This window comes from Silene latifolia, chromosome 10, assembly GCF_048544455.1.
Source record: "Silene latifolia isolate original U9 population chromosome 10, ASM4854445v1, whole genome shotgun sequence".
In the NCBI taxonomy this organism is placed as follows: Eukaryota; Viridiplantae; Streptophyta; class Magnoliopsida; order Caryophyllales; family Caryophyllaceae; genus Silene; species Silene latifolia.
In genome coordinates, this window is record NC_133535.1 from 119,902,222 (window position 1) to 119,923,227 (window position 21,006).

At 39.3% G+C, this 21,006-nt stretch overlaps 3 protein-coding genes across 5 annotated transcripts; 2 read left to right on the plus strand and 1 right to left on the minus strand.

Annotated features, from left to right (window-relative positions):
• Positions 1-6,577: 6,577 nt before the first annotated feature.
• LOC141608118 (uncharacterized) lies at positions 6,578-7,998 on the plus strand. The gene is made up of 3 exons (XM_074427472.1): positions 6,578-6,786; positions 6,877-7,543; positions 7,588-7,998. Exons 1-3 carry the CDS (start codon positions 6,578-6,580, stop codon positions 7,996-7,998), a joined length of 1,287 nt encoding a protein of 428 aa, XP_074283573.1.
• A 334-nt stretch (positions 7,999-8,332) lies between these two features.
• Positions 8,333-10,732, plus strand: LOC141608119 (uncharacterized). The gene has a single exon (XM_074427473.1). The coding sequence runs from the start codon at positions 8,333-8,335 to the stop codon at positions 10,730-10,732; it is 2,400 nt and encodes a 799-aa protein (XP_074283574.1).
• Positions 10,733-11,939: 1,207 nt separating this feature from the next.
• LOC141605856 (uncharacterized) lies at positions 11,940-20,374 on the minus strand. 3 transcript variants are annotated; one of them, XR_012526508.1, is made up of 15 exons: positions 20,198-20,374; positions 20,007-20,098; positions 19,798-19,885; positions 18,547-18,646; positions 18,373-18,446; positions 18,109-18,180; positions 17,883-17,960; positions 16,979-17,103; positions 15,930-16,002; positions 15,722-15,783; positions 15,193-15,573; positions 14,080-14,182; positions 13,566-13,682; positions 13,024-13,236; positions 11,940-12,305 (listed from the first exon to the last, which is right to left on the minus strand). XR_012526508.1 is itself a non-coding variant. In XM_074424769.1 (14 exons), the coding sequence occupies exons 2-13, from the start codon at positions 20,084-20,086 to the stop codon at positions 13,042-13,044; spliced, it is 1,431 nt and encodes a 476-aa protein (XP_074280870.1). In that variant the 5' UTR covers positions 20,087-20,098; positions 20,198-20,374; the 3' UTR covers positions 11,940-12,305; positions 13,024-13,041. The 3 variants fall into 3 exon arrangements, 2 of the variants coding, with proteins under 2 accessions (XP_074280870.1, XP_074280871.1); XM_074424769.1 differs by lacking the exon at positions 13,566-13,682; XM_074424770.1 differs by lacking the exons at positions 11,940-12,305; positions 13,566-13,682 and adding an exon at positions 12,427-12,569.
• Between the last annotated feature and the right edge of the window lie 632 nt (positions 20,375-21,006).

Genomic DNA, 21,006 nt, shown 5'->3' on the forward strand with positions numbered 1-21,006 from the left:
TCTATGCAAATCATTTGAGATACCAAAACATCAAAACTTTCAAAGACTTAACCGTACTAGGAACGAAGATCGAAGATGACATCCGTAAAGGGCTCTTGTCCAAAACGGTAGGCCGAGGATATCAAGGCTCAACAAGTCGTTCTTACGGCTCCACTAGCAAGACCGATGAAGTTAACCTCCTCGAGCCATCCAAGAAGAGTACCCCACCAAGGAAATTTACAAATCTCGGGGACACTTACTCCAATGCTCTAAAAAGGTTAATGAAACAAGACAAACTCCAACCCATAGGCCCTACGCCCGAACCTGAAAAGAAATCCAAGTTCTGGGACGAGAACTCATACTGCGAATATCATAGGGGTAAGGGGCATGACACGGAAAAATGTTTTAAATTGAAAAATGTGCTTCAAGACATGATTGAGGATGGTCGACTACCAATACCGCCGGGAGGTAAGCCCAACAACACTCAGAATCCTCTTGGAATTCTAGTGATCACAAGTGAAGAATCTACCTTAGATTGTTCACACCTCATTTCTCCAGTCGAAGATGAGATCCACGCGATCGAGAATGAAGGGTTCTACTCTACAATCTCCCCTACCATTACCGACTTCATCGCATGGGCAAGGAGTGTGGATAGGCAAGTTTCGGAATTGGAAAACGTGGTGACAACTTTACATGACCCCAACGCGACACCTAAAGAACATGCGCCACTAATCTTTTCCCAAAATGCTACTATGCAAGAAATAGTCGTCGTGGTTGATAAACTAGTCGACCAAATCACACAATTAGAGGACGAGACCATGAGAATGAGGGAACTAGCTACAGTCAATGGAGTATGGGCCGATGATGATGAAGACGAGTATCTCATTGAACACTCCCTAGTCAAAGAAATAGTCCAAAATGGTGAAGACCAAGATGTGGACCACCTAACTCGTTCGGGGCGTCCATATCAAAGTACTACTCAAAATGGTCCAACCAACGTTATCACACCAAATGATAACGAAGATGACTCTACTGATCATTTGTTCAAGCAATTGCAGAAAACAAAGGCTGATCTTTCAGTCTGGCAATTAGTAGCAAGCTCATTCCCACATCGCCAAGCTTTACTGCAAGCTTTGGCCAAACTAAATGTAGCACATAACTCCACACCCGACGATGTAGTCGACTTTGGCGCTAGTCATATTACTTTCTCAGACGAAGATTTGCCGCCCTTTGGCGCTAATCATAACTTGGCTCTTTACATCACTGTCATTTGCTTAAAGAAGAATGTGCCAATGACCTTGGTGGACGATGGCTCCGCGGTCAACGACATACAACTGAAAACGGCATACAAACTAGGCATGAAAGAGTCGGATTGGACCCCTACCAATCAAGGTGTCCGTGCAAATGATGGTACACGATGAAAGGTAGTAGGACTCGTTAACCTAACCATAGCCACAGGGCCAATTGAGCGAAAGGTTAACTTCCAAATAGTGGACATTGAAGCTTCCTTCAACATACTTCTGGGAAGACTTTGGATTCATGCTTCTAAAGCGGTAACATCCACCCTTCACCAAAAGATCAAAATTCCACTAAATGGCAAAGTGGTGACGATCACTTCGTCGCCCATCAAGGCAATAATCGAAAAGAAGTCAAATAATCAAGTCCTTGCGGATCCAGTATATGAACTTGAGGGCTTTCAAAGCATAAGCGTCATAGAGAGTGAGTTGGCACCCCTATACTACGATCCCTACTCCAACTTGGTGGTCAACCACATACTCAAATCCCGGAGATACTTCCCGGGAATGCCTTTGAACCCTGCCCGAAGAAACACCTTCGCACCCTACAAGGAAGGCAACTCAAAAAGAATACCACTTGGCCTAGGATACAAACCCACTAAAGAGGAAGTTCTCGAGATGCGACCATATTTCCCTACCCTAAATGGATACTTTGTTAGGGAAGGAAGTCAAGAACTCTTTCACGAATTTCCCGAACCTTGGCACTACCTCGGAAGAAAGCTAGCCGGAATCGAGATCTTTCACGATTGCTACTTCATTCCTCCAGAAACGGTTCCTACCGTTAAAGCACGTCAAGCACCTTGCTTAGACGAACAAGCTGTTAGTCTACTGTTTGGAGAAGATCGATTTGTTAGAGCCGCGCAGGATGAGATCATTACCATGATACTTCAAGACAATCACTTCAACCCTACCGCGTTAATCACAGAAACAAGCGCGAACCAGCAGAAAGGATGGAGAAATTAATCAAATGGACCAACAATCAAGGAAGACTCTTCAAGCTCACCACTGGAGAAGGAAAGATGTTCAAAGGAGAACCAGAAGACGATGAATTCGAGTCAGAGTCAGAGTCGGAGTCAGAGTCGGAGTCTAGAGAAGTCACTAGGGAGTCTCCTTCTGTCGTCGTCCCCATTCCCTTTGTTTCTCCTAGCTTAGCCTCAAATAGTAACAGTAGTTCGGGAAATGTCCCAACAACTGTCCCTTTACCGCCGCTGACCACAGATCAGATGGCTTATTTGTTTCAACTTTTCTCAAACTTTAATATGAATAAATCAGGTTCTGCTTACTCTTTGTGTTATCTTGAATGCAATTCAGTTTACGATGATACTGAGGATGACCCAGACCCAGACTCAATTGAGATACCTCCATACATAGCCAAGGAAATACTATAAGAGGGGGAAGGGGGGCCAGTAATAGAGAACACCGAACCCATCAATGTAGGAACCGAACTAGAACGCTCCAAGAACTTAGGATAGGGACAACCCTAAGCCCCACCGAAAGGGCCAGTTTCATAGACCTCCTACACGAGTTCAAAGATGTTTTCGCTTGGTCCTACAAAAACATGCCAGGGATCGACAGGGATATCGCCGAACATAGAATCCCAATTAAGCCAGGTTTCAACTTTCAAGCCCGTGAAACAAAAGCTTCGTCGAATGAGAACAGAATGGGCTCTCAAAATTAAGGAAGAAGTCGATAAGCAATTCAAAGTCGGGTTCATCAAAGTTTCCGAGTACTCTGACTGGGTAGCCAACATAGTACCCGTACCCAAAAAGGATGGGAGAATCCGTGTTTGTGTTGATTTTAGGGATTTAAACAAAGCAAGTCCTAAATATGACTTTTCTCTACCACATATCGACATATTGGTGGACAATACCGCAGATCACGCGTTACTATCCTTCATGGATGGGTACGCGGGTTATAACCAAATCAAGATGGCCATGGAAGACATGCATAAGACCGCCTTCGTCACTCAATGGGGAACCTATTGCTATACGGTCATGCCGTTTGGGTTAATCAACGCCGGAGCTACATATCAACGCACCGCAATTACACTCCTACATGATATGATGCATAAAGAAGTTGAGGTATACGTAGACGACATGATTGTCAAATCCAAGGATAGAGAGGGGCATATTGCGAACCTTCGCAAATTTTTCTCAAGGCTACGAAAATACAACATGAGGCTCAATCCTCAAAAGTGCGCATTCGGAGTAACATCTGGCAAACTCCTGGGATACGTCGTTAGCCAACGAGGTATAGAAATAGACCCTTCTAAGATCAAAGCTCTGATCGAAATGCCACAACCTCAAACGAAAAAAGAAGTCAGAGGATTCCTGGGAAAAGTGCAATATATAATTTGATTCATATCGAAACTCACCATGATCTGTGAACCTATCTTCAAAAAGCTCAAGAAAACAGATCACACCATGTGGGATGATGACTGTCAGAAGGAATTCGACCGAATCAAGGAGATATTAGCTAAACCACCCGTGCTCATGCCACCTCAACGAGATCAACCTCTTGGTTTATATCTCACAAGAATGGCAAACAGACCATGGGCGCCATGCTAGCTCAAACCGTAGGAAAGGAAGAAAGGGCTATCTACTACCTTAGTAAGAAGTTCTTGGAGTACGAGTGCAAATATTCACAACTCGAAAAGACATGCCTCGCTCTTGTGTGGGCAACGAAGAAGCTACTTCATTACATGCTTAGCTACTCCGTCAAAATATACTCCAAAATGGATCCTGTCAAATACCTCTTTGAGAAACCCGTCCTCAACGGACGACTAGCAAGATGGACCTTGATGCTCTTCGAATTCGATCTCAAATACGTGCCTCTGAAAGTTATAAAAGGGCGCGCCGTTGCCGAATTCTTTGCAGAAAATCCCATCAATGATGCACAAACAATAGATACTTGGTCATTTCCAGACGAGGATATACTCCAAACTGATGTAGACTCCTGGGACCTTTACTTCGATGGAGCATTAAACTTAAGAGGATTTGGAATAGGAGTGTTGCTCATTTCTCCCGAAGGCGAGCATACACCGATCTCTGTCAAAATCGACTTCGAGGTGACAAATAACGCTGCAGAATACGAAGCTTGTCTAATTGGACTACAAGCGGCAGTGATCTTAGGCATTAAAAACCACCGAGTGCATGGGGATTCGTCCCTGATCATCAATCAAGTTACGGGATCTTGGAAAATATGAAGCGAAAGCCTAGCACCTTATCAAGCCAGAATAGACCAAGTTGCCCAATTCTTTGATCACGTGACCTACCTACACCTACCTCCGGGAAGAAAATCAATTTGCAGATGCTCTTGCAAAACTTGCATCTTTGATTAATATGCCAGATGACATGGTGGAAATGCCTTTATGTATCGAACGACGATCAGAGCCAGCTTATGTCCGCCAAATCACCGATGAAGAGGAAATCACAGAGGAACCTTGGTGTACCACTTGTATGCCTTCACATGTAATTGAGCTTAAATTCCTACTTCGACCTAATTGTTTGCTAAATTAATTGTTCACCAACTTAGTCTAATTCTCACATGTTAGGATTAAAACTTGGATGTTGCATTGCATGCATATAATCGACAATATATCGAGTATAGATAATTTCCCTAATCATTAGTAGAGGCCGCTATCGAGGCGGGCGGGATTAGGTGTTCGATCAAAAGAGCTTCCTAATACGTACCCTCACCCCTTACTCCAGATCTCTGTGAACATCCGTGTTCATTGGCATCCACGAGAGTCATTCTAGACATAGAATGCTAAGGGTAACGAGTTCTTGGCGTTCATGTCACTACTTTGTGTCTTGACATGGCACGAGGTATTCGAACGGTTTCCAATTTTCCACAATAAATTGGTGGCGACTCCACAAATGCAAACGCTTGTTCTCCTCCCAGGCGCCCCCGTGGGCCCGCGTCCACAGCATTCAGGAGAATGGTGACCTCATAGCTACAACAACTGAAGCTGTGGTCGATGTGGATGTTCAGGGTGTAACTGATTTTATTCCTATTATGCAACATATTCATAATATCGAGGAAGGAAGGGGCATGGAGGTGGATCTGGAGATGCCACCAGCCCCTATGATGCCTCCAAATGTCTCTGCTGCTATCAATACTGCGGAACAACCTGTACATGAGCCAGATTTAAATTTGGCTTTGCATAATGGGTATCTAAATACAAATGGGGACATTCAAATTCCAATTTCAGTCCCTGTTACTTTACAAGCCGTCCCGCATGCTGATGATGATGATATCATTCCTCCTAATGATAATATTTTGGATAATAATGCTGACTTGATTGAACAGGAGGTTACTATCACCTTACCAAATGAAAGACATCTGCACCAACAGGATATGGATCCACCGGGTAATGACACGAATCAGGGTGGGCATGCTCAGTGGCCTCATGGTGACCCGTATAATGTGTATCGTGGACAAGGTGAGTTCTAATATCCTTTTAATGAAAATGATTTTATTTTAAACTCAATTCGAATACGGGTTCAACCGGAACCTCATAGAGCTTTCCTTGAAAATGATGCTCGAGGTTATGAGCAATATTTGGACGCACCAGCGTTTTTACCGGTTATGTATCATGATCCTATGGTAAATAATGTGAATCCTATGGATTCGAATGAACCGGATCCTTTTGTTCCTGAGAACTCTTCAAATGGTAGTGATGCATCGACTCCTGAATGGCCCTTATTTTCCTCGAGTTCTGACACTATTGCAGCTGTTCTTCCATCTTCTAGTTATTCTAATTATGATGATGAGCTATTTCATGATGCCGTTTATGATTTAGCTGTTCTGCTTAATTCTAGAGATCCTGCTGGTTCTTTTGAGAGTGAAGGAATTCTAATATCTTCACAACCTCCTCGTGTGTCCAATGATATTCTTCTAAATGCACATGATTTTCCTACTGGTATACCCTCCTCATCTTTGGCAGGTGCTTTAACTTCTCATCAGGGTAGGGGCAAGGATTTGTCTCTTTTGGCTGCCACTTTACAGGATAATACTGATTGTCTATTAGCAACTCCTAAGAGGAATTCTTTTTCGGAACCGGGTATTTCTAAGAAGCTCTCTAATGCACTATATGATTATGCTGATCTATCAGCTACAACGAGTACAGAGAAACGAAGAAGGGTTGCTATGTGTGAGAATACTGCTCCTGCAAGAGGATTTCATTTGGTTATCCGTGATCATGAGGTCTTTATGTCCAGTAGCAGTTCAAGTGATGATGGATCTGCTGCTATTTCGAATGGTGTTGCGGGGATTGACCCAACTCAATCCTCTCTTGCTTTATGAAGTATTTTCCATGGAATTGCAAGGGTCTCAATGATCCGCTCGCTCCTGCAATTGCCAAAATTAGAGCGTTGATTACTAGTAGTATGTATGATATGCTTTTCTTTTCCGAAACTAAGTGTAGTAGTGCTACTGTTTCTTCTTTATTTGGTCGTTTTGGTTTTGTAAACTCTGAAGGAGTTGATGCTTTAGATACTAAGGGTGGCCTGTGGATTGGTTGGAAGGCTTTCTAGAATATTAGTTGTAGTTATAAGTGTCAAAACTTTGTTATCCTTAAGATTAATGTATGTCCTACTAGCTTTTGGTACTTGTGTTGTATCTATGGTCAACCCAAAAAAGAAAAACGAGTTGGTGTATGGCTGGAGCTTCAACATCAACTGGGCCTCCTTGATTCTCATTTTGTTCTCGTTGGTGACTTTAATCAAGTAGACGATAATGAGGATAAACTGGGTGGTAGTAAGGGCACTATTTTTGGAGCACAGTTTTTTCTTGAATGGAAAGGCAGGAATCTCTTGTCGGACATTGCTTCCAAAGGTCCAAAATTCACGTGGTGTAATAATAGGAAGGGTGGTGTACGAGTGTATGAAAGACTTGACAAAGGACTTACTTCCTTGACGTGGTACTCTCATTTTCCCAATACAGGTATTCTACATCTTCCTATTCAATGTTCTGATCACGCACCTATTATTTTGGATACGGAAATGTTATCTAATCAAGGACGGTTTCATTTTAAACTTGAGAATTGGTGCTTTAATTATGATGACTGTCTTAAAATTCTTAAAAATGAGTGGTTTAAGAGGGATAAAGGATCACCTTCATTTAGGCTTCTTCGTAAGTTGAAACGAATACGAGGTGCTTTTAAACAATGGACTTTTTGCAAGAGGAAGGAATGGACTCAGAAATGGACTGATTTTGATGAACAATTGGGTACTGAATTACAACATTTTTTGATGGTGGTGATGAGGGTACTTATGAGGATTGTCATGAAATTTATTTGGAATTTAACAAGGCAGCTATGTTATTTTGGAAGCAGCGTGCAAAATTAAATTGGCTTAAGGATGGTGACGCTTGTACTAAATATTTCTTCAATTGTGTAAGGGAAAGACGCAAGCAAAATCAAATATTTGGAATCCAAAAACAAGATGGTAGTTGGACTTTTCAAGATACTGACATTTATTTGTCTTTTGAACTATATTTCCGGGATATTTATGAAAGTGGAGTAGTTCATGAACCCTTTGCTGATTTTCTTGAGGCATCTCACTCTATATTTGCTAAGCTTCGGTTTAAGTTAAATAACGATCAACATGATGCTATGGCCAAGCTCTTTACAAGGAAGGAAGTACGTAAAGAGGTTTTTCAAATGGGTTCATCTAAATCGCCTGGCCCAGATGGTATTCCTGGTCTTTTTTATCAGAAATAATGGTTTCACATTAAAGAAGAAGTGATAGCTGCGGTATTATCTATGTTAAACACGGGTAATATCCTTAGGGCTCATAATCGAACTTCTATTACGCTCATTCCAAAGATTAATAGTCCGGAGAAGGTTGAACATTATCGTCCAATAAGCCTATGCAATGTTATTATGCGAATTGTTTCAAAATGTATTTCTAACCGAATGAAGTGTTTTATGCCACAACTCGTGGGGGAATTTCAGAATGGTTTTATTCCCGGACGTTCTATCATGGATAATGTATTAATTTCTCATGAATTATTTCATCATATTACCAAGAAGGTTGTTGGCAAAAAAAGGCATTATGGCCCTCAAAGTGGACATGAGCAAAGCATATGATAGATTACGTTGGAATTTTATTGAGGCTAAACTGCTTTTTATGAGTTTTCCACATCATATTATTCGGTTAATTATGAAATGTATCAAAACGGTTTCTTATGAGATACTTATCAATGGTAACCCAGGAAAAGCATTTGCTGCAAATGCAGGTATTCCTCAAGGCGACCCATTATCTCCATATTTATTTGCTCTTTGTACTAAAGTCCTCTCCCAACTACTACTCGACGCAGAAGATTCACATCGGATAACTGGAGTAAAGATATGTTGTGAATCTCCATCTATTTCTCATCTTCTGTTTGCAGACGATTCTATCTTTTTCATGCACGCGGATACACGAGAGTGTCATCAATTAAGGGACACTTTGGAACTTTATTGTCATCACTCGGGACAACAAATCAATAACAACAAGTCTGCAATGAATTTCAGCCCAAATTGTGCTCTTCGTACTGTTACTAATTGTTTGAAAGTCTTTAATATTTCTAGTGGCAAAGAAATGGGTTTGTATTTGGGGTTGCCGACGGAGTTTGGTTCTAGTAAGAGGGAGATCTTCGCTTCAATCATTAACAAGGTCTGTAAGCGAATTTTTAGTTGGAAGAATGCTTTTTTATCTGTTGCTGGTCGTTTAACACTTATTTGCTCGGTCTTATCCTCACTATCTATTTACTCTCTATCGGCATTTAAAATGTCGGTAAGTGTGTCATCAAAGATTGATTCTTTGATTTCACAATTTTGGTGGGGTGGTAATCAAGTAGGGAATGGAATTCACTGGTGCAGTAAATTGTTTACGCATTCGTCCAAAATCAATGGAGGCCTAGGTATTCGGAATGTTGGATGTGTCAACCAAAGTTTACTTGCTAAAATTGGATGGAAAATTATTACTAAGACTGATTGTTTGCTCTCACGGGTCTTAGGCTCTAAGTATCAGATTACGAAGACTAATATCATGAACCCATATTTCATTATGAAAGGATCCCTTTCATGGGGTGGTAGAGGTATTCAATGGGGCCTTGACTTGCTGAAAAACAACCTAGCCTGGCAAATTGGATTTCCTTCAAGTTTGGATATTTGGCGAGACAAGTGGATCCATGGTGCTTCTTTAGGGCAAATGTTATCACTAAATCCTTCGGATCTCTTGCTTAAACCGTGTTTATTGGTTTCTCTCTTGCAAAACCAATCTGGTGAATGGGATTATGAGAAAGTGCTTAATTTGTGTGGACCAGATGTTTTACCTTTTGTACTTTCGACTCCTATTCCGTTGAAAGATGATTCGGACCAACTATATTGGAATTTAACTTCAAGTGGGGAGTATACTAGCAAGAGTGGGTATGCTTTGGCCTTCTCTAAGTTATGGAATGCAAATGCAACCGTCAAAGACAAGACTCGTATGGTTGCTTCATCTCTTGATTTCTGTAGAAAACGGCTATGGCACCTTCCTATCCATAATAAATGGAAAATTTTCTTGTGGAAAATCTTGGCCAACTCCTTACCTTGTGGGGAGGAGGCGCGAAAATGGGATCTTCAGTGGTATTGTTATTGCAATACGTGTTCCTCTGCCTGTAAGTTACTTGAATCCTTGGATCACTTGTTTCGTGATTGCCCTCTTGTTTCTCGGGTTTGGGCTGCTTCACCCCTGGGTATTCGAACTTCTGTTGGGAATAATATCCCTATCCAACAATGGGTAATTAATTGGTTACACATGTTGTCTAAAGCCGTGAATTCTACATTTTCTATCTCTTTGTTTGTGAGCACTTTATGGCATATCTGGTGTGCGCGTAATCGACTTACCTTCCAAGGTACATCAATTGATTATTATGGTCTTCTCAACCTTATCAGTATGGATGCTAACAATAATGTACAAGTTGAGAAAGAGAAATGTACAGTAATGATTGAGGTCGCTCCTTATGCTCCTGATGAGATGCAAATTTCCGCTCTCTTACGAAATCATTTCCCTATTTGCTTAATTGGGTCAGTAATTTGTTCGGAGCATATTCGTATTAAATGCGACGCTTCATGGAAATCAAATCTGAGGGCTTCTGCCGGGTGGTTTTTCAAAGATAGGAATGGTGTTATGTGTCATATTGGACAGAATACTTTCTGGGCGAAGACTGCTCTTCAGGCTGAGGCTATTGCTTTGAAGTCTGCTTGCCGGGATGCCATCTCTATGGGATATCGACATATTGATGCAACTTCGGGCTGTTTGACCCTTGTCCTCCAGTTGAATGGTGGCGCGACTGTCGAATGTGCCATTGCCCCAATTATAGGCTCACTTCTTTCCTTACTATCTTCATGTCATTGTTTTTCTCTTAGTCATTGTCCCAGGTCCCTTAATAGGATTGCTCATAGTATATCAACCGCTATACAATAAGTTAAGCAATCTTTTTCTTTCTGACCAAAAAAAAAAAAAAAAAAAAAAAAAGCTTCTATCAAAGTTCAAAGCTAAAGGGAACTGTAACGGACAAGATAAAAAAAAAGCCCATAATACATACTCCCTCCGTCCCGGTCATTTGTTATCCTTTGGTTTTGGCAAAAAGACCAAGGAAAGAGGCGAGGGCCAATTATTAAATGACAAGTGGAACAAATTGAGTGTGAATGATCAAATTAGTCATCAAGTCCATTATTAAAATAGAAAGGACAACAAATGACTGAGACACCCCAAAATGAAAAAGGATAACAAATGACCGAGACAGAGGGAGTACAAGTATTTAGCAACAAGTGAAAACTGCAACACATTCAAAGACGTGAAGTAAAAAGGCAAATTGACGTTAGAGCATCCGCAAAGGTGAGGCTCCCATATTTTCTCTTTCCTTCTCTTATTCGTCCACCTCATTTTCCACTAACTTTTCCATTTACTCTCCCCAATTTATATTTACATCTATGCAATAATGGGTTCCCCAACAATATTAATTTACACCCAAAAATTTGGGAGCCTCCCTAAAAGCAACTCAAAACACCTTACTTTTTCTTTGGGGACCTTCCCTACAAATAGAGGAGCTCCATTTGTTGGGAGGGGGTGTGCAATAAGGGGGTTCCCCATTTGAGGAGAGGGGGCATATGGGGAGGTTAGCTTCCCATCTTTGCGGATGCTCTTAAGGAAATACTCCCTCCATTCCGGAATTTCCGATCATTTCTATACATTTGTGGAATAAATATGAGTTATATTTTAAACAAATGTATAAAATTGATTTAAATGGAGGGAGTGTCGTTTTGGAGTGTTCACGGGCTTTTCGATCCGAGCTTGGCCTTGTTCAACTGACTCGCGAGCTTTCCGAGGCGGGCTTGGCCTTGTTCAACTTGAATCGCAAAGGTCTTGAGCCGAGCTTGAATATTCAGTTTGAAACCTACTACTAATTCTTTGGAAGGAGGGAATTTGAACTCGAGCTTCGAATAACTCATCAGGGCAAGTTCAAACCATGTCCTCGCACTACTAATTGAGTGTTGAGTTATCAATAACAAAGCAGATCTCCAGTTGCTCATGTGTTGTCTCAACTCATTATCACCCCTATGGACTGACTATACTACCTGTGATTCACAAGTTTTAGCAGGATAAATATGAAATTGCCAAAATTCAAGCATTTGAACAATGGGTGTTTCAGCTACATTAACGCGTGATGTAAAATATGTTTTTAACTGATGAATAATAAACAATGAAATGCTCGTCTGAGTAAACTGATCCTTCCTGCCAGTAATTACAACACAGCTTCCAGGCATTTACGGGCGCAAGTATTTACATGTGAAGTTTCGCGAAACACTACTTGCAATATTCCACAAGCTAGCAAATCGGCAACACCTACCCTTCTAAACGTTATATATATAGGTCTCAGGAAGACATTCCATTTGAAGGAGCACGCATTTACAGTTGGACTGGTTTAGGTCCAAATTATCTTTAATTTACACTTCAGTATAGACCTAATATTCTGGTCATACACGTAGTTATGTACCTGCAGTAGCCAAAAATAAGTTATACTGTGAGAAAAAATACTCCGTAAAACCCCAATAAATATGGACAGGGCTTGTACAGAACTAGGAATACCCTAATTCGAGAGAGGGTTTGTCTATTACCATTACATACTTCCAGCAAGTCTTCAGAGGCAGTCTCAAGTCTCAACCCTAAGATACTATACACCCACAAATAGGCGGTACTATTTTCGTAGGGAATATGGGTTTAAAATCCTTGACCGACACTTACGAGTCCCACACTTCTTCTAGCAAAGATAGAAAAAGAGTTAAAAGTATGGATATATACAACACACGAAGTATTATGTAATTTTTGACAATTTTTATCCTTGCCTCTCAAGTCTCAATTATCTCTCTAGTTGACTTTAAGAGACTCCAAACTTTCATGCTTCTACTTAATTTTCTTACTGAAGACGTGTCCCCGTGCTCGTATCCACAATTTAGGATGGGGACCCGTTGTCTCAAAGTCACACACTTAGATATGTCTACATCTCTGACACCGCATCATACTTAGTCTTACAGAGCACGGTAAACTGTCTTTGACTTGACTGAAAGTGGCGACTGCACTACTAAACCCTGAAGCCTACGCCTCCAACCCAATGCGATATATTCTTCTCAATCAAGCACAAAATATAACAATACCACGACTTACAAGCTCGATCACAGATTTCACATCTTATTGCTAAGGTATCAAAAACTTACAAGAATTTACGCTGACAGTTACTTTTTGGTGGCATCAGTAAACATGGCTCGAGTCCAGTGCTCAATGTCTTCAGTTTCAGATGGCGGTGGAGGAAAGTGTGGATGTTCTATGAAGTCCCATCCATCATTTTCATTCTTCCCAGCATGAGCACTGTCAACTGCATATATACAGCTAGAAGGAGAATTTGGACGGCTTATATCGTACATGTTTCTCTGCATTATGGAAACATTGATTGAAGAAAAAGACGTATCAGCAACCAATTCGTATACAAGCTAGATGAAGTAACACCACTCCATCACTTGGAATACAAATTTGATAATAGAAACAATACAAATACGAAAATTAATTTAGTTTCAGAGAAGAACAATAAGTTAAGTAAATTCACGTATACATATCAAGTAGAAGCTATAAAATATTTGGAAGTTTTAATGAAAAGTGAGAAGAAGAAATCTAGGCCATTATACAAAAACTGCGCAAATTACACATTGGAATGTCATAATTACATCTCACCACATTGAATAAAGAGTTTAGCCATTGTAACCTGCTTGTCCCATTTTCATGCCCTCAGCTGCAAACAACGCTGACTGGATACTGGAGCCAAGGATATCGATTTTCACCTTCCCCCTCACCCACCCTAGATGACGCCGTGGGAAGAACACTATGAATTGGAGGGAGTTATAATTCAGCTACCGACGGGAGGAGACAGTTTTCAAGTAACTATAATAAAAGTTGCATTCTTACCCTTCAATTGCAAATGCAAATGGACAGTTTTCTATTGACTCATAATAAAAGCTGCTTTGAGAACCACATCGACTAATCGCTACAGTTTAAGAAACACATACACCTTAGTGAGCCATTCTACTTAATTGCATCATATTTAAGCTAGGAAGTAGCAAGTCTTTGTCTCAATTGGAAAGAAACCCAAATGACCAAAAAAAAAAAAAAATCAGTTAGCAACGACATAAAAATCTATAGATGCACTTGTGAAGGACAAAATACACTTGAAAATCTCAAAATGAGGTAAAAATAAGATTAGTCAAAGCTGAGATAATTACCGTTATAGGTTGTCCATGTGAGCTATCCAACATCGTACTTGATGCAATCATAGAATTCGTGTTCCACTCAGATTTGTTCAGCTGCTGAACTTGCTTACAAGATCTTATAAACAATGACATAAGAGAAGAGAATATAAAAGAATCAAACAATATGTCGAAGAGAATATTTTTTTTGACAAGTAATAGAGGAATATCAATAAAAGGTTGTCAAAAAGAATCTTAAATGACCCAAAATATAAGAAAAAACATAACCCAATAAATACAAGAAGTTAACGATTTAATTCATTCGAACTGAAATATTGGAAACCTATAGCTTCAAAATTTCCAGTTACCAACATACTTATGTATTTCTAAGGGAGGGGGACTTATCACATCCAAGTTATATGTAAAATAGTGTGTATTCCCTCTCATTATTTGGATTATATCATTTTACATCTTTGGCTCATCCACTGAATTCATACAATTCCCTTAAATGGCAAAACGAAAATCACCAAATGACCTACATATCCCTTATATACTCGCATCTGAACCCCCCTTACCTCACAATTTATGTGTGGTAATGTTCTTGTTGTATACTCACAAGAGTCACAACTTACCTACCCTCATACAGTCACCTCCTTCCTACTGTTATCTCCTTCACTCTCAATCCCACCATCAAACTCCGCTACCACCACTGACCACCACCTAGACCAGACCACTACCTTCGTCGCACACTCCCTTTCCAACCACCCACAACCCCTCCACATCCTCTTGCAAGGACAATATGGTCAAAGTATGCATAAAATTTGCATACTTTAATAATTGTGCCATATGCAAATGATGCATGTTCAATAAATGGGAGGGAGTAAAATATATGGATCATCCCCTAAGCATGCAAAAACGTAGTCAAACGACTAAGTAACTTCAAAGAGGGGAACAATTTTTGAAGTCCAAGGGTCGCATATAAATTAGAATGTATTTATATACGGAGTAGGTTATATCAACAACAGGGTAGCTTCTAGTCTTTTCTTACATAATATAGAAGGTTGTTTTTTCAAAAGGAAGATGGGCATATACTAATCTTATAATAAATGAAATAGAGAATATTGAAAAAGAAAAAAATTAGTAGACAACCTTGAACACGCCATTTTCAAAGAGAAAACTGAGCGGACTTCCTTAGATGAAGAAAGAATAGCCAATAACTTTGCAAATGCTTCAAATGTTGATGAATCAGTTGGAACTTCAAGGCATAAAGAGTTATAACAGTAAGCTGTTATACATGCAACACTTTTCTTGAGTAGGGCAATCCCTTTTTGCAAATCGTTATGAGTCTCCACAGAATGTGGTGAAGCACTAGAATAATTAAAACTGATACTTCCAGAAGGATCCAGATGGGGAGTTCTCTCTGGTTCCATTGTTCCAACTTCGAAGTTGCCGGAGCTCCTTTCCGACCATGAATTCTCTCCTCCAGTGGCACAGTAATTTTGTCGGGGAATAAAGAGAGGATACTCATTGCTGTGGATAAAACAATTTATTATGCTCTAATTGTTGTTTTAAAACTATAAGTACACAGTGCCTAATTCTACAAATACCGAAGTGTATCAGTGTACTCCTACTGATTGTCGTAGTCAGTAATTATGATGCTAGAATTCGAAGAGGATACCTTGGAGAGGAAGGACGGGCATTCCAGTATGAATCCCGTTGCCATATACGAGAGCAGGAACCCTAGAGAAAACAAATATTAAGATGATAAACATCAACCAATGAAATTAATACCAAAACCATATATAAACTAGATTTCATTTCAATACCATGGTGGGAAACAAAATTTTAAGATCCAATAGAAGAAGAAAAATGGGCCAACATCTTACCGCGTAACCAGAGTTGTGAAGTGCAGGCAGACCTAGACTGTGAACGATGATATTAAGCAATTGCACCATGTACCTGATATGAGTATAGTTAAATTAATAATAGGATTTGCTAAGAAATGCAAACAGCCTGGGGAAATATATTAGTCAACAGTAAGACATGCAGACAACATTATAACACCATGAAAAATTCCTCATCGTCAAAAATAACAACAAACCTAGCTGAAGCGCCCTGAAAGAGTGTTTGGGGAGGTGTAGACGCACTCATGAAAGCGAACTAAATTAGTAATTTGGTTTCAGCATATAAAATCCGTCTAAGTTTTGCTCTCGGTGATGTTGAAGTATTCCAACTTGCCAGCACAAAGTTAATAATATTATTAGTATAAGTTGTTGGACTGTGTGATATACCCAACTAGTGATATCCTAAGACATTTAACACCATGACCCCACCTAATTTGGGCTCTCCGGAAAACTTGTGCAAAAAGCAAACGTAAGCAACTCAATGGAACGGAGGAAGTAAGACTTAAGCTATCGTCGCTTAGTTTAGTGGTCATGGATTACTAGAGAAACCAAATGCTATAATTGAAATCTGAAGATCCTACAAAAGGTTTTGGCATTTGCAGATCTAAAAGGCATGTTGATCAGAATCATGGCGTGTGTCACCGTCTGTTCTTTGGACGCTAAGCAATCCTGCATATACGAATATGGTATGCCGTACGCCCCATGAAACATGGCGTCGTAGTTGGAGGAACAGTACAAAAACTAGAACTCGTCTTCTAGTGCCAATCTTTCGTCCAATAGAGATGTAATCTTTTGTATTGCATAAGTGCATGCCAAGCCAAATTTTCAGTAATAGTGAAAGCAACTAGTAGGTAATTTTTTAGTAGCCTTCTTTTTGTTCATTTATAAGTTCTGATATGCATAAATTTGTCTTTACCTATAAAATACAGATGAAGGGCGATGATTTGAGTAGAAAACATTAAAGCCTACAACTTTTCAATGTATAGGAGGAAAAAATGCATAAATAAAAAAAAATGCATAAATAAATATACCCCAGCGATGCTGCAAGCTCCTTTGCAGGAACAGAATGAGGATTTAAGCCACGTGGCAAGCGAGCATTGCAAATTACATCATATTGGCCATTGAAGCCGTCGCTCTTCTCATGTTCGACTTTGACCTGAAGGGATGAGGAAATATGTACTTTCAGGAAAAACAAAAAATAACACATCACCGACCAACTGGAACGGATATCATTATGCATTGCGCTGTCCAAAATAAGCACACGAGCATATGTACAATAAGAAAAAAAAAAAAGATTTATTTCTCTAATATAAGATGCCATAAATAAATGAGGCAAACTGAATAAGAGGATTGATAAATCAAGTTATTAACTATTCATATATTTTAAGCAGATAATCCTGTGTAAATTTACACCAAAAAGGACTCCTGAATAATTCAACAGAAAATTTGGTATCAATTTGGAATAAAGAAAAAAGTTTGTTGGCCCCTCTGCTACTAGATAATTTTTAAGAAATCTTCTAGACTGAGGAAACAATCTAGACTGAGGTTAGCTACAAAGGCGGCTGGAAGAGAGAAAAGTAGTCATCAAATAGGTGAAAGTGTGAAACATAGGTTTAATTTTCACCTCACCAGACAATGGTACAAGCACAGACGTAAAATTTTAAACAAGTGTAGTAATTGAACAAAATCATGCGACTGCATAAGATTTCAAGTCATTCTCGTCCATTAGACTCTGAAGACAGGTAGACGGAATGAAATAACTGGTACATATTTGACAAAAAACTGAGCTAGCAGCCAGATAAAATTTATGTCTAGGTGGAAGCCTGCAATTGAATCTCACTAAACTAGAATGGATAATAAAGCAAACATAAGGACAACATATACATGTAGAAATGCAACATAAGTTATACGGAGTACAATTCTCAAGAAGCATACCTTACGTTGTGGGAACAATTTGCAGATCTGTTTTACAACAACTGATTGTTTATGTAACCGTTCTGAGGTTATTGCCATCTGCAGTTTATAGTCAAAGGTGGAGCATCAGACGCCTTGAAAACAAAATTGCAAATACGTTGCATTACAAAAGATTACAGTATATCTGCTATGTATTAATTGGTAGGAGTGTCAGCCACAAAGAATAAGGTCAGGTTGGAAGACTTACATATCCTAGACTCTGTGTGTATATCCAATTAGGATAAGATTTCTCCAATTGTTCAACACGATGTTTCGCTAGCTGGAGAAAAGAAGCAGAAAGGAACATTATGACAAAAAAAAAAATCAATACAATAACCAGAAAGCCCTATACGGTGAAAACCAAACTAATTTGGGGCCAGTGAACATTAATTGGCATAATGAAGAATTAAGAACCAAAACAAAGAAACTGAGCTAACAAAAGATACTTAATAATACTTAAATGTAGGTTTACCATATTTTTGGACGAATCAAGCAACCCATATCTGACTTTGAGATCATTAGACATCTTTTCAAGTTTAGTCTTGGCTGTCATAAATAAAATCTCTATTATTTTATCACGTCATTATAAATGGGAATAAAAGTCAATAGATCATAGTTAGATGTGTAAAAACTAAGCAGGCCCTACCATGCTGTAGTTGTTCACTTCTATCACGAAGCTTCTCTTTGAGCCCATAAATCTTCTCATTATGAGAAATTTTCCAATTAAGCTGCTTATCTGCCTTTCCCTAATGCATAACAACTGAAATTCATAAATTCGTGAATGTATTCCACAGATTGAGTAAAGAGAACACGGGATGTTTATGATTCCATTATACAAACAAATCTACAGGACAATGGATGAAAAAATAATTTCAATATAGTCAAATCTACAAGTTTACCAGGTATTTGCAACCAAATTATGAAGCAAAGCTTTCTACTTTCTACACTTTTTTTTCTGAGACAGGCCGAATTTCCAATATTTTACATCGACCAGTGTGAGTTAGTGTGTTAGTTGTGCTAATAAGAGCACACGGATTGCTGATGTGGCAAAACAGTTAGGATTTGTATATATAGCAACAAACACATCTGTACATATCTAATTATTCCATTTCAATCAATACAATAACAAACTCTTATTTACCTCTGGTTTTCCCCTTTAACATACAATCAACATATAATCAAACACCTCCATCGATACATAACAATGGAGGATTCCTAGTCTTAACATGGTATCAGTCGTCACGGTTTTCGATCTCGTTCATCAATTAAAACCTGATCGATCGTTTTTAATTTACGAATGGAGGATTCTTCCCTCTCAAATGCAACATTTTAATTTACGAAAGAGTCCGATTACTTTTTCCCCTAATCTAATTAAAGTTTAAACAACATATAAGTGAGAAAAATTGCTACAAACTTCTTATTTTATCATCTGATAATCTGCCAGCTTATAACAAGCGACATCCATAATCACCATTATTCTATAACGACTCAAGCAACAACACAGAACATGCCTATACAAATGCTTTTACTTACATATCTCAACGTAAGAGACTTTGAACAATCCCCACAACAGTAACGAAGGTATATTCCAGGTTTTTAGGGAGTAGGATCTCAATACCCCATAGAGCCATAGTTCGAAACTTTCCAGTATAAAACTGGAGGTTTATAGATTGTTCTCGAATTTACACTTAAAGAAGGGGGGAATTTTATATTAAATGTTTTTGAATCTACACTTAAGACCGCACACCCTGAATTCTCTAGCTACGGCCCTGCCCTAAATGCACAACATATGATGCTGCATTTCTAAAAAAACTAGATGATAGGCTTCGAAATTTCGGCAGTAGGATAATTCACAACAAATTAATTAACTAAAAACAATGATAGAAAAAAATCAAACCTTGCCCCCTAACTCCTCTGCAAGCATCGAGTAGAGTTGATCACGACGACCTTTTAACGATTTAAGCAAAGTGTAATAATCATTCAATCTGAACTCAATAAAAACAAAAATAAAATATTAATTAACCTCATCAAAAACACCCAATTCGTTGCTTTAAGAACCCAAAAATTAGAAATCGAACAAATCAAAGCTGAGTTCCATAGAAATACCTGTAATTAACGCAAACAGTACAAATTGAAGGAATATTTGAGCTCTCACATATTCCGCAACAACTTGATTTACGATTCATCGTCGAATTTCACTAATTTTGCACAAATTAATCAAAGAACAATTAGCTTCCAAAAATAATAATAACAGAAATGAAAAGAAGGAAGATAAATTGAAAAGAAGAAAATCTGACCTAGGTAGAAGTAGTAGTAGTAGTAGTAGTAGTAGTAGTGCGATGATGAACGTAGAGATGTGAATAATTAGGGTTTGATGATTTGAAGATTGATAGTACTTGACTTCACAAATCACGAGTAGATTACACTGTAATTTTCTGTGGTGATTACCAAGTTTACCAACTTTTTTTTTTGTTGCGAAAGAGGGGCAAAGCCTCGAATAAGAGTTGGCATAAAGGGCCGTGGGCTGGTGGGCGATACGGCCAGGCATGGCACGGCCCGGCCCGATGAGAAAATCGAGGAAGCACGAGCACGACATGGCACGACGCGACTGGGCTTGAGACGGGCTCCGACGCGATTTTCTTCAGAAATCCGTGCCCAGGCACGGCACGGCCCAAGCACGGTGGGCAGCCCGACGCACAGCACACGAGGCCTAGTTCGGTTCCCGGCCCTACCAAGAATAGCCCGTTGATCATCATTTATCAAACAAAAAGTACACTAATATTTAATAAAATATATATTTAAACCATTAATCATCATTTATTAAACAAAAAGTACATTAATATTTAATAAAATATATATTTAAACCATTAATCATCATTTATTAAACAAAAAGTACTAAAAATATATCAATTATATAACTTTTTTTTTAAAATAAAAAAAAATATTAAAACACATGGGCCGGCCCACGGACAAGGCATGAAAAGCTCATGGGTCAGGCACGGCCCGAGCACGAAAATGACCGTGCCTTGAGCGGGCCGCGACGTAGGTTTGGATAAGTGGGCCTGGCATGACACGGCCCGAGGAGCCCAATATCCGTGCCTGGGCC

What these genes read in the sequence shown, in the direction of transcription:
- LOC141608119 (XM_074427473.1), top strand. Translation starts at nt 8,333, where the DNA reads ATGGCCCTCAAAGTGGACATGAGCAAAGCATATGATAGATTACGTTGG.
- LOC141608118 (XM_074427472.1), top strand. Translation starts at nt 6,578, where the DNA reads ATGAAGTATTTTCCATGGAATTGCAAGGGTCTCAATGATCCGCTCGCT. An exon ending in TTAGATACTAAGGGTGGCCT is followed by an intron (nt 6,787 to 6,876) that starts GTGGATTGGTTG and finishes ATGTCCTACTAG; the next exon opens with CTTTTGGTACTTGTGTTGTA. An exon ending in TTTTGATGGTGGTGATGAGG is followed by an intron (nt 7,544 to 7,587) that starts GTACTTATGAGG and finishes GAATTTAACAAG; the next exon opens with GCAGCTATGTTATTTTGGAA.
- LOC141605856 (XM_074424769.1), bottom strand. Translation starts at nt 20,086, where the DNA reads ATGAATCGTAAATCAAGTTGTTGCGGAATATGTGAGAGCTCAAATATT. An exon ending in TTGAAAATGGCGTGTTCAAG is followed by an intron (nt 14,183 to 15,192) that starts GTTGTCTACTAA and finishes ATTGTTTATAAG; the next exon opens with ATCTTGTAAGCAAGTTCAGC. An exon ending in CACATGGACAACCTATAACG is followed by an intron (nt 13,237 to 14,079) that starts GTAATTATCTCA and finishes TCCATAATGCAG; the next exon opens with AGAAACATGTACGATATAAG.